At 48.2% G+C, this 13,516-nt stretch overlaps 1 protein-coding gene across 1 annotated transcript in view; it reads left to right on the top strand.

The window, feature by feature from the left end:
• The window catches only part of PLPP3 (phospholipid phosphatase 3), a 77,917-nt gene that overhangs the window by 61,046 nt on the left and 3,355 nt on the right, over positions 1-13,516 (top strand). Inside the window, exon 5 of the mRNA XM_043999614.1 lies at positions 5,286-5,462. Coding sequence (XP_043855549.1) covers positions 5,286-5,462 — 177 coding nt within the window. The remainder of the gene's footprint in view (positions 1-5,285; positions 5,463-13,516) is intronic.

A 13,516-nucleotide genomic window follows, 5' to 3' on the forward strand; every position in this document is an offset into this window, starting at 1 on the left:
TAAAAACTGTGGGGAGAGAGGTTGAACTCGGTGGCCTCCAGGGTCCCTTCCAATTCTAAATCTATAATCCTTTGATTCTACTTATGATCCCTTTACTTTTATGAATGGGATGTGCATGTCTGCTGACTGGAACTCTGTCTGGAACAGCCATTCTAGTAATTTTCTAGCTTTACTACTAAACTCCTAGTTACCTTGACCAGAGTTGGCTGTTGCTCTTTGCTGGCATAGCCGGTGAAAGCCCAGCGTCACCTTCGGACCCCAGTGGGGCACTGGATCAGGGATTGTGGAGGGGAGGGGAGGGAGCAAGCAGTAACAAGGATAAGGTTCATTTAGCCCAACACCAGGGGTGTCCCACTGCTGGGCCTGGATTGTCATGGGAGTGGTTCAGACAAGACATTCTGTAGGCGTTCAAAGGATGGAGAGGTGTCCGTAGGCTGGGGTGGTCTGAGAGAAGTAGGGTGGTAGATGGGATCAATGACAAAAGCCTCATTCTTAACTGTTTGTAGAGCTGTCTGTCCCCAGAGTGATGGAAACAGGGTGGGGAGGGGAAATCTCCCCAGCTTCTGTCCATCTGCAAACCATTTCATGGAATACAAAAGCTTTAGCTGTGATACAGTCAGGAGGCCAAGGGTAAACCATTTCCACTCTAGCTACTGGGGCCAGGACTGGGGCCAGGCAAGGGAGGCCACAGTTGGGAAAGCAGATGAGACATCACAGTAACAGTGCTGAATTTGGAGGCTGAGGTCCTGAATTCAGACACCCCCAGCCTCCTACCCCTGCTTTTTGTTAGCTTGGGAAGTCTCTGCACTTTAGCTTCCTTATCTCATAATGGTCATTGTGAGAATCAAGTGAGATTTTGTGTGTCTGTGTGTGTGTGTGTGTTTTAAGTTCAATATAAATGTCGGCTATTATTGCTAAAGCAAGAGGATTCGATGAAATGACCTCTTTTAGCCTGAAATCCCTCGCCTTACAATTGCCCTAAAATATTTATTAAATTCTAGGTATCCGGCTTTGTTTCAGAAGATAGTACCGTCTTTTTGGAACATTTTACTTCACCATCTCAGAGCTAGCAAAGAATCCCAGGCTATCTGGGCCTGCCTATTCCTGAACGGGAATTCTCTACAATTTATGGACAGGTGGTCCTTGAGCATTTGGTGGAAGACTTTCCAAAGAGAAGTCCCTCATACTGCATCCTAAATGGGCCTAGTGCGTCATGGGCAGGCCTAATGGTTAAGAAGGCTTCTCGTAGGCTGGGCGGCACTGGGTCTCTGTGATTTCCATCTGCCCTCCCAATTCCACCTTCTGGACCAAGCAGAGCCAGATTTATCCCTTCCGATGGTCAGAATCTAATGATTCCTCCCTGCCCTCCCCACAGAAAAGTGCAGGTGCCTCCCTGATCTTTGCATTAATCCAAGTTAGCTTTTAGATTCCTTTCCGAAAAATGCTGGAAGTGGAAAAAAACATAGGGACTCTCCACTCCAAGCTTGTCTTTTTATAGACGAGGAGATGGAGGCTCAGAGATGATAAGCTACTCACTTTGGTTCATCCAGAAAATAAGTGTCCAAGCCCCTTTGAAGTCTAAAGTCAGATATCCCATGCCAATCGATGTTGATCTGGCCCTTGAATGGTTGACAGCTCTTCCAGCAGGGAAAGATAGGGAGACCCAGGCTGAAAATGAGTGGATGGGTGGGTGAGGGGAGAGATGGAGAGGGGGAGGGATGGACTCTCTACTTTGTCCATTTATTTCTCTGGGTCTTATTTTCGTCTTTAAGGTATATGGGTTGAAAGAGTTCTTCTCTAAGGGCCTTTCTAACTCTGGCATTCTATGTTCAGAGATTTCTTCGAGTTCTAATAATATTCTGTGTTCTAAGGTGCCTTTTATCTCTTGAATTCTCTGTTTTAAGGTCTCTCTGAATTCTAATCTTTTGTGCTGAGAGAGAGAGAGAGAGAGAAAGAAAGAGAGAGAGAGAGAAAGAGAGAGAGGAGAGAGAGAGCACCTTTGTGTAGGGGATGGGGGTCAGAAAGAGTGCCCTCCCAAGAGCTGCTAAGAGCTGAATCAGGGAAGCCAGATAAGGCTCAGTGATTCCTCAGAGGGGAAGTCCAGCCCTAAGGGAAGGGAAGTGAGTATGGGACAAAGGTTTCCCAGGAGTGGCCTGGGGGTGGAGTGGGCCAAGGGGAAAAACGATGAGTTCAGTGCCTCCAAATGGGTATTCGAACCTGAACCCATGAGCTGTAAGAGTTCTCAGAGGGGGCCAGCCCCTTCCTGAGCAGCGAAGCCCCGTCCGATATTCTTAGTGAGCTGCCATCCAGGCTGACGGAGCGCCCCTCTCGAAAGGCGGCTCACGACCTCCTCCATCGTCTCGTTCCACATCAGGGCAGCTTTCATCCTCCCGATCCTGTCGTTGATGATGGGAATATCACCCTAACAGCTGCCTCAGAAACTTGCTAGCTGGGTGACCCCTGGAAGGCCCCTTCACCCTTCACAGTCTCAGTCTCCCCTTTTGCAAGAGGAGGATGACAGGAATGCCTACCTCAAAGGGAGATTGGGAGGATCACATGAGTTAACACACGTAAAGCCAATCCTAAAAGGTGCTCTCTGCTCTTGGCTGCCTCGATCTACCTGCCACCCATGCCCCTTAGTTCTGTCCTCTGTAACCAAGCAAAATGTGTCTAATCCCTTTGGCCATAATCACTGGCCAGTTGGCAGGTGACCCCCTGAGTCTTCACTTCTGGGGGAATCAATAAAAGGGACCTTGAGTCTAGGAGTAAAGTGACCCAGGGTCACCCAGGTAGTGTAGAGCAGAGCCTGGGGTGAAAGCCAGCTCCTCTGATTTCAGGGTCTTTCTCCATGACCCTGTGTTGCCTCTTCCCTGCTCTTTAAACTGTTCTCCAAATACAGGTCTCACAGTTCTGGCTTCTCCTTCCTGCCATCCCCCTCCCCACCTTTCCAAGGATAGGTGGGACATCTTCCCATCCATTGTCCCTCCTTGGCATTTGGCCCAGACCTCTGATAGTGCCCAAGGCCACTGATCTGGGATCTGATGGAGCCAGGAGGAGCCCCTAGGAATGGCTCAGATGGTAGCTGATCGGACTCCAGAGCAAGCTTACTCTTCCTTTGGTCCACTTGATTGCCCCTTTAAGGCCTAGAGAGAAGCAACCAACATCACACAGCAGAATGGGGTTTTGAACCCAGAGCCTCAGGTTCCAAGTCCAGTCTTCTCATAATCTAACCAGATAAGCCAGTAAATATTTTGTAAGGGCCTATTTTGTGCCAAACTCTCTCACCTGGACAAAGCACCAGTGATTATTTAATTTATTTAAATATTTTATTTTTATAAATATAGTTAGTATGATATGATACTTTTTAAATTTTTATTTATTTATTTATATTTATTTATTTATTTTTTTGCGAGGCAATGAGGGTTAATTGACTTGCCCAGAGTCACACAGCTAGTAAGTGTCAAGTGTCTGAGGCCAGATTTGAACTCGGGTCCTCCTGAATCCAGGGCCAGGGCTCTATCCACTGCACCATCTAGCTGCCCCCAATAGGATATTTTTAGTGAATGTATTTAAATGTTTTCTTTAAGTTCTTTAAATATTTAATGTGCTAATAAGATTTTGATGGGAGTTTTCCCTTTTACATCAAAATTGCTTAATTCCACCTCATCTCTTCTGTTTCCCTGTGAACTTTCCAATGTAGTTTCAGTTTTTGTTTTGTTAATTTTTGCTGGTTTCTCTGTTGGATCAGAAACAACTTCTGTGTGTGTGTGGTGACAGTAATGTGGGTGGGGGACCATTGGCCTGGCTTTGCTATAAGACCTTGAAAAGGTCACTTCTCTTTCTCCAAACCTCAGGTATTTTTCCTGTTGGAGGAATGGTTTAGACTAGAAAATCTCTAAGGTTCCTTCTAGCCCAATTACTATGTACTAAGTACTGAGAATCTAGGTCCTAGGCTCTCATCTCTAACGTTCTGTGTTCTGTGCACTAGTAGCCTATGTTCTAAAATCCCTTCTAGTGCAAACATTTTATGTTCTGTGTTCTAAGGCAGTGTTCTGTGGAGGGAGAAAACTCTTTGAGGCCTGGCGTCCCATGTTCTCTGAGCTGCCATCTTTCTGGGAGCCTTTCCAGCCCAGACGTTCTTGCTGCTCCATGGCTTTGAATGTTGGGGGGGCACAGCCGGGCTAGTCTGCGGCTTTCCCCCTGCCCCCCCTCCCCGTAGCAGCAGCAGGACCTCATGACCCTGCCCCCTCCTCCTCTCCTCGGCCTGTTCTGCCACAGGAAGGTGGCCATTGATCTGGGGAAGGGCCTCGTCCTGCTCTATCTTTAGCCTCTCCTGCCCTGGCTCCCTCCCGACTCCTCTCCTCGCCCCTTCTTTCCTCTCCCATCCTGTGCTGCCTCCTCCACTTTGATTTGCGGGAGGAAGTAGCCGCTTGTCCGGTTGTCTCTTCCCTTTCGCTTCCCAAGTTCCCACAGGAACCTGGGAAGTGGGCTGTGGCCTAAGGTTAGAACGGAAACTCCATCCAGATAGCTTCGAGTGGACAATACCCAGATGACGTCACTTCTACTTTTCTTTCTTGCTTCAGACAAAGTTCTCGGCTACTTTCCTTCTTCAGGTGACCCCCCCCCCAAAACACACACACACACACACACACACACACACACACACACACGATTATCCTGAAAAGCATCCCAGGAGGTCTGGTCTGTCTCTAATTTCTCATTATATCATCTCTTCTTAGCCTCCTTATTTGAGATGATTCATTCAAACTTGGGTCCTCTGACTGCAGACCCAATGTTCTACTCACCCTGCATGTGGCCAGCCCTTAGCTCTCTGTGGCTATGCTTTTGGTGATGGATCAGAGCACAGATTTTTTTTTTCAAATCAGAATTTTATTGTATCAATATCAAAATATTTATAAAATAGGGCAGCTAAGTGGCACAGTGGATAGAGCACTGGGCCTGGAGTCAGGAGGACCTGAGTTCATATGGGATCCAAGCAAGTGAATGGTTGCCAAAGATGACACCATGAATATCAAAGGTGAAGTTCAGAAGTAGAAAGATGGAAGGGTTGGTCCTAAGTGACTATCTAATCCCCCTCCCGCAAATCTCAACATCTCCAACTAGTGGCCATCTGGTTTCTGCTTAAAGAGATCTGAGGATGGACAACCCACCACTCCACCAGGCTTCCCGTTGCACTTTGGGGCATTCCCCCCTTTTTTTGTTTTCCTGATGTCTGATCTGTGGAGGCTGCTGCTCATGTGACTGTCTTCTCTCCTCTCCTCCAGCTCTATCTGCAGGCCCGCTTCACCTGGAGAGGAGCCCGCCTGCTCCGGCCCCTCCTGCAGTTCACGCTGATCATGATGGCCTTCTACACTGGCTTGTCTCGAGTGTCTGACCACAAGCATCACCCCACAGATGTCTTGGCGGGATTTGCACAGGGATCCCTGGTGGCTTTCTGTATAGTAAGTAGCAGCTTTTGTTATATAGTAGACACTTACCTAATACTTGTGAATGAATGAATGAATGAATGAGTGAATGAGTGAATACTGCTTTTAGAATGATAAGAATTTTGGGGCAGCTAGGTGGCGCAGTGGATAAAGCACCAGCTCTGGATTCAGTTGTACCTGAGTTCAAATCCGGCCTCAGACACTTGACACTTACTAGCTGTGTGACCCTGGGCAAGTCACTTAACCCCAACTGCCTCACTAAAAAAAAAAAAAAAGAATGATAAGAATTTGGACTGGTCCTATAATTTTGCTGATCTAGGGAATTCCAAAGTGAGGCACTTCCTTCACCAGTGCAGATAATATTAGCACTAACTTGTCTTTCTATGGGACTGTAAGGCAACAAGGTGGGTTATATCCACGATCTCCCTAGACCACGTTTTCCTATCCTGTCCCATCCAGTCATGAGAGTCCACTGATCATCTGCCACCATGCACATCCCTCCTCTCCTTTAACCTTTGCAGTCCCACTTCTTGCTTTGGACTCAGTAGTAAAATGAGTTCTAGGAAGGGCGTGCTTACAGATGGCCTTTCTACATCAACTCACTACTCTGGGAATCCCCAGGCCCAACCCCATTCTACAGGTGAGGGAGCTGAGGCCCAGGCACCTGAAAGATCTTGGCCAAAGCTCTATCCCCTGTGGCATTTGAACCTAGATCTTCTTGGCTTCAGAAGCTGGTGGGATTCAGGACACGCTGGGGCATAGGGATGATGCCAGGGAAGCCTCCCCTTCAGCTTGGGTCTGGATCAAAGTAGCCAGAAATGAATGAACAGGAACAGCCCGGCCTGCTTGGGAATCTCATGTCATTTCCTTCCCAGAGATGCCCCAATTCCCTGGCTCTGTTCCTTCAGGAGGTAGCCATTGTCGGCTGCTCCCAGCACAAGCCTAGCCCCATCCCATTCCTTGTTGGTGGAAGGCTGACTGGCCCCTTTGTACTGGGTTCCCTTAATTGCATTCTCCCTACGCCCCCATTTGAACAGCAACAAAATGCAAACTTGGCTTCCTTGTCAACATCCCAGGCACTAGCTGGTGATAGAAAGAATGCTGGCCAGTGAGTCAAAAGCCTGGGCCCCTTCCCCACTAGGCTTTTGACCTCCTAACTGTGGTCTTGAGTGTAATGTAGGCCGAGGATGATAATTACAGGAGGAATGCTGACACCCAGGTCTTGAAGATTCACAAAACACTTTCTTCCCAACACCCTCGCAAGGTAGGGAGTGAAAGGCTTAATTATCTCTATTGGACAGATGGGGAAACTGAGGCATGTCGGTACGGTGGTGTGGTCACCTGCTAATGACTGTTCTAGCCAGGACCTGAGACTTGAGAGCTGGGAGGGCTTTGATGGTCATCTCGTCCAACCCTGTCATTTGGGCCAGGAGGAGGAAATAACAGGTCACACAGGTAGTCAATGATAGTCACCCTGCCTCCAACTCCAGGGCTCGCTCCGCTCCTGCATGGCCACTTCCTCTCTCTGATCCCCTGCTTCCTTATCCGCCCAGTCGGGGTGTTATCTGTCCCCACTCCTACCTCCCCGCTTCTGGGGAGGGTCAAATTCACCAGTGCAGATAATATTAGGGTGAATTGGAGCGTGAATTTGCTCCAAACGAATGTGTGTTCTTGTGGTTCTCCTTGTTGTCGTCGCTACCCTGGAGTACAACAAGGGCTTGGCCGGAGCATCCAGTCGGTCAGAGGTTTATTTTCAAGAAGGGAAATGAGGGCCCGGACTTCCATCCGGTGCCGCTCTGGCCGGCCCCACAGGATGGGAGCGTGATCCGAGCTCGTCCCAGCTCTCTGCACTTGACTTGGTGAGAAGGAAAAAATAATCCTGACTATGGACCAGGGAGCATAGGGAGGCACCACAGGCTAGTGGGAGGCCCAAGGACTTGAACTTGGCTCTGCCCTGGACATGTCTGTGCCCTTGGGTAAGGTGATGAGAGCAAAGCCTAGAACCCTAGCTTGAGAAGCCCTGAGGATTTGACCAAGGAAGGAATGGATGCCTGGTGAGGGGCCGGGACTGACAGCACAAACGAGATTTGAAAGCGAAGATGTGGGGCTGTATGGGGGCTAAGGGGGGGGCTCTGAGTGCTGAGGGTCACACAGCCTGTAGGGATCTGAGGTAGCATTTGCACCCAAGTCTTCCTAGCTCCACGGCGAGTGCCCTACCTGCTGTACTGCCCTGCATGGAGGGAAAGGCCTTGGAGTTCAATCCTCTCAGGAGTTTGGCAGGACAAGACTTGACTTGCCATTGCCCAGGAAGGCAGCCTCCTTTAGAGGCCCGGAAACGTACCTTCTACTTGTGTGTCAGGTCATTTCTGGGAACTCTTGGAAGCCTCCCCCAGCCTTGGGGCAGCTGGGACAGGGAATTGCTGCAGAGACCCAGGAGCCTTGGGGAACAGGGTACAACAATGCATCTTCTTTCCCATGGAGGTGGCTCCGGTCCTGTTCTGCAGGTCTGTCTAGACAGTGGCCACAGGTTGAAGTGGGTGGAGTCTGATTTCCTCATCTGCCTGTTATTCAGTCCTCTCTCTCTCTCTCTCTCTGTCTCCCCCTGCCTCTGTCTCTCCCTCTTCCCCTTCCCCTTTGTCTCCCCTCCCCCTTCTCTCTGTCTTTCTCTGGCAGAGGTAAGACAACCAGAACAGAATTCACTCAGGTGCACATGCAAATGTACATCCACAGACACTCACACTTTGCACGGAATTTTACCCACTCCCAGAGCAGCCCGAGGGTTCAGAGGCAGGGATGGACCTTGCTCCATTTCCTGTCTGTGGAACACAAAGCCAGGTCGACTCCTCCCTGACCCCTTTAACAGATGGCAAATTGTCGGTCCCCTGCAGGAGAGGGTGGGGGGAGGGGTAGGAACCTCATTACCACAGGCTGACCCTCCATTGCAGAGGAAGCAGCTGCTTGTGAGATTCATAAACACAGTGGCCTTCCTTGATCAGGGTCCGTGGTCCTCCAGCTCTGGAACTTGCTTTTTTGCGTGCTAAGGTTCTTCTCCTGGATATTGGTAAGGGCATTGGCATCTATGATCTCTGCCCAGGGAAAAGAGACAGAGAGGAAACCGTTGAAGAAAGAGTTTCTTGGAATTGTGGACTGTCAGAGCTGAAAGGGGCCTTAGAACAAGGGATGTCAGAGCTGAAAGGGGCCTTAGAACAGGGCATGGCAGAGCTGGGAGGGGGCTTAGAACAAGGCATGGCAGAGCTGGGAGGGGGCTTAGAGCAGGGAATGGCAGAGCTGGGAGGGGCCAGTCTACTCTTCTCCATTTACATTTGAGGAAACTGATTCCCAGTTGGTTGGTTTCCTTCACTTGGTGGTCTCACCATGTTGTCTCCCAGTTGCTTCCCAAGCTTCAGAGAATGGGGAGGCCGAGCCTTTTGGCCAAATCCAAGCACTAAGAAGCTTCTGATTGGATGACTCCCATTCCACTGAGTGGGGGGAGCTGGCAAGCAGGGGTTTGAGCCCCTGTACCATGCAGAGGACCAGCTGGGCAGCCAGATTCCCAGGCAATGGAAACATATTTGTGGGAGGATCTGGTCTTCCAGAAAACTTCTTTTGAGGTCATCATAAAGACTACGATAGAGTATTGTCGTTGGGGTGTGGGGGAGTTGAGACCAAATGCTGGTCTGTTGACAAGTTGAGATGGGCTCTTTAAAAAGGCTTCCTGTAGGACTCACATCAAACGGAATTCCGTTCCAGACACATTTATAAAGCACCTATTAGGGGCCAGACCCTGGACTCAGCAAAATGATGCACCTTTTCTAGAGACCACCATCCAGACAAGCGGAGGATCATTGATGTCCTCCTTAAAAAGTGGTGCCCAGGACCCAACACAGTGAGTGCCCCAGGTGTGATATGACTGGGGACAGTAAGCAGCAGGCCCGTCACCTCACACCTGTTTGCTGTGTCTAACGGTTCATTGCTTGAGCCTGGACTCTCCCAGCCTCCCCCAGTTTTCCTTCACACAAACTGCTCCCTAGAGATAGCTCCCCCCATATTGGGCTTGGGCAGTTAGGTTTTATGAATCTGAGTGTAGAGGACTCTATGTCTATCTCTTTTTGTTTGTTTGTTTGGTTTTTGGGGGTTTTTTTGCAGGGCAATGAGGGTTAAGTGACTTGCCCAGGGTCACACAGCTAGTAAGTGTTAAGTGTCTGATTCTGGATTTGAACTCAGGTCCTCCTGACTCCAGGGCCGGTGCTCTATCCACTGTACCGCCTAGCTGCCCTTTTTACATCTATCTCAATAAAAGTCCATTCATTGACTTAGCCCATAGTCCTCTCCCATTCAACCTACTACCAGCTACCCATTGCTGCTTTTGGTCCTTTGTATTAAAGGGAGTTCTGTCTTGAGAATGTAGTGCAACGGAGGAAACACTGGCTTTGTCACCCAAGAAAGACTTGCATTCTTCCTCCAATGCTTAATTATTATCTGGGATATTTTAAGTCACTTCTCCTGGGCCATCAGTGACCTCATTACAATGAGGTCATTATGTGCCATCACCTCTAAATCTCTAATTGGATCGCAGAGCTGAAAGGGAGCTGGGAAGCCATCTGGTCCAATTACCTATATTTGACAGAGAGGGAAACCAAGGCACGAGAAAGTGAAAGGATTTGAATTAGGCAGGTAGTAGGCCTCTGCAGTGAGATTTGAATCCAGGTCTTCTGAGGCTCATTCCACTATTCCAATCCTCAGTCCCATGATCCTTGAAGCTGCTTCAGCATCTTTGTGGGGGAGACATTTCAGGGCTTCTTTGTTATTCCTCAGTCTGACCTTGTGCAATAATAGGAATCTGCCAGCAGCCACACTGAATTCTTGATCCCCTGGCATTCAGTGCCATACCAGAGGGCACTCTGGGAATGATGCATCTCTGGGATGGAAGGTATAGGAGCCCTTGGGTGGCATCACCTCCTCCATTATTGAATGCTAGAGATTGAGAGGGAGAGAAGTCAACTCCTGCCTCACACCCTAAACAGCCGAAAAAGCAGAGCCCCCAGCGATCTCTCATTTGCTCAGAGCCCTGGCCCACTCATTCTCTTGCAACCCGGGCATGCCCTTTCTAAGCGCTTAGAATCCCTCTGATGCCCTAAAGCGGTGGACACCCTGAGGCTTACACTTCATTTGGGTGTCACCTAATTTTTCTGGGCCTTCGCTTTCCTCATCCTTAAAAGGAGGGGTTTTACCTTCATTTTCAGTCCTCTCTGACTGAAATTAACTGTTTCCTTCACTTAGGAATGTTGTTAATAAGCCTTCTTCTGAGAAGGGGTCCATAGGTTTCAACAGCCTGCCAAAGAGGGGCCCATGACCCAAAGGCTAAAAATCCCCGAGCGACTGCAATTCTTCTGGCTCCAATAGTCAAGGATTCTGATTTTTCATGAAAGATGGTGGACACTTTGCTTCTAGAACCTTCCCAACCACAAATTGTCCCCTATTTACTGGGCTTATATTTCATACCTCTTGATATGTATATATGTTGTTCTCCTCCAGTAGCTCTCTGAAGTCAGGGAGAATTTCATTTGGGGATTTTTTACCCCCAGTGTCCCGTCCCCACCCCAACATAGCAGGCACTTAATAAATGCTTGTCGGTTGGTAAGTAGATGGAGTATAAGCTCCTCTAGGACTGAGTCGTTTTGGTCTTTGTATTTCCATTCTTGACCACAGTGCCCAGCACATACATGGTTGAGTCAGCTTCCTTTTAGGGTCAGGTAGACAGAGAGGTGTGAGATCCCAAGACCTCTTCCTATTCTCTTTTTCCATCCTCCCCAGTGATAGAAGCTCAGCCTCTGCTCTGATGGTGGTTTTGGCACATCCGTACGTGTCACGAGGGAGTAGATGAGACAGCAAAAGAGAGGGACTCTCCCATGCGTTTTCCCAACCTGTCTGTGTTCTCTGGTTTGGCCACATGCCCGATATCATTTAAGTGGTCAGGGCCCGTGACTGGGAGACATGGTGACCCCTAGGTTGAGCACTTTCCCCTGAAAGACCTCTGACAGGGCCTTTTTAATGTCTAGTCATACAGTTGCAGGAAATATCACGTTGTATTTAACAAGTGACTCAAATGACTTTGCACGTAACCCATTCTGTACAAAGAGTTTTCTTCCATCGTGACTCAGGGGAAAACCTCAGGACCTCTTTACTGGATTTCATGAGGTTGGCTGGTAGAGTGGTAAGAACATTAGACTAGGTTGGGGTTCAAGTGTCTGCTTTGATACTGTGTGAGCTTGGGAAAGTGATTTCCCTTCTCTGGGACTACCAGTTTTTAGACTATACAAAGAAGGAGATTTGGACCAAAAGGCCATTGAACTCCCTTCCAACCCTGAAATTCTGGGATTCTGACACTAAGCTTCCCTGAACGTTTTATTCAGTCAATTAGCTCTTGATGATGCGCCAATCACTAAGCCAAGGGCTGGAGATACAAAGAAAGACAACAACAACATGGTACCTGTCCCCAACAAAGGAGTTTACATTCTAGTAGGGGAGAGAACATGCAAACAGCTCTGCACATGGGAAATCTGTACAGGATTCACTTGGTGAGTCCGTGTTCAAAATCAGCAAGGCGGGGTGGGCTTTGGAAGAGCAAAGGGATTGACCAGAGGCTAAACGTGACCAGTGCAGTTTGTCCTGTAACAAATACATAGGCATCTCTGGCTCAGAGAACGTGCACCCCTAACAGAAGTCAGGCTCCAGGCTTCATAAACCTCCTTATTTTATTTCTGATGTAAAGGGCAGGGATTCTGAGAATACTACAGCCCGAAGCCCGATACCTTGGGTTATGTTTCACTCAAATTGTTTTGCTCTGTTTTTTGGACAATGACCTAAAGCATGCTTTTTTAAAAATTGTCATAGTTCATATATTGTTGAAACTGGAAAGGACCTTGGTACGAATAGTATTAGAACAGGGGACTCGGAATGTTAGAGCTGGGAGAAGTCTTAGAATCTAGAACATGTAAGAGCGGTCCTTTGGTTCATTTGGCCGTTTCCAGATCCAGGAGGATCTTCCAGATGGGAATTTGTAGGGGTGGGATAGCCTAACGGAACGGTCAGATCGCCTTCATTTTTGTGGGACATTCCCGACGCCTTCAAGTTTTCTTTATGGGTGGAGAGCGCCTTCTCCAGGAAGTGGCTCCAGTCCAAGTGGTGAAGCTTTTATTTTCACTGCTCCTTTTGTGACCCCCACTCCCCATTCAAGCACAAGCCCTAGGCCTCTTTAACAGAGTGTTTAAGCCCTTCCAAGATTGTGTTTCATGAACCTCAAAGTGTTTATGTAACCTCAAGCCAGCCTTGGAGAGAGAGAGAGAGAGAGAGAGAGAGAGAGAGAGAGAGAGAGAGAGAGAGAGAGAGAGAGAGAGAAGAGGGAGAGGAGAGGAGAGGAGAGGAGAGGAGAGGAGAGGACAGAGACAGAGACAGACAGAAATACCATTGATTGAAAAGGGGATTTGGCTAGATGGAGTGCACTTTTAATCTTGTGTGTGTGAGAGAGAGGCAGAGAGAACACGAGAACATCAAATGTGCAGGATGTACTGCAGTCTGGATATGGGGAGACTGGTTTGGAGCTGATCACAGTAACCAGGCAAGATTCAAGTTGGGAGCTATGCATCTGTCATTTTAGCCTCCGTTTTGGGTCACTACTTCCCCAAAGACCAGATTTCAAAGTTTCACTTCCTCCAAATAATAATCTAGAATGTGCTTTTCTTGGGATGGTAGAAACAGCACTGGACTAATTAATAATCACAGCTAGTGATGTGTTGGAGACAGTGTTCAAAAGCTGATTGTTATATTTTCAGCATGAGCATTTGTTACATTTATATTTATTATGTTTTATTTATTTTCTTATACTTTTCATACCTCTGAAATTGGAAATGCTATAAATCAGGGTTTGATTTATTGTGTTGCTGGTTGCCTAGACTTAAAGAGATGTAGAAAATAATTAATAACACAGATTTAACTTAAAAGTGTAGGGGGGCATGCTTTGGGGAGGAGCTGGTAGTTAAACATTTACTAGCACACCCATGGTCACAGTG

Source organism: Dromiciops gliroides, chromosome 4, assembly GCF_019393635.1.
Source record: "Dromiciops gliroides isolate mDroGli1 chromosome 4, mDroGli1.pri, whole genome shotgun sequence".
Lineage (NCBI taxonomy): Eukaryota > Metazoa > Chordata > Mammalia > Microbiotheria > Microbiotheriidae > Dromiciops > Dromiciops gliroides.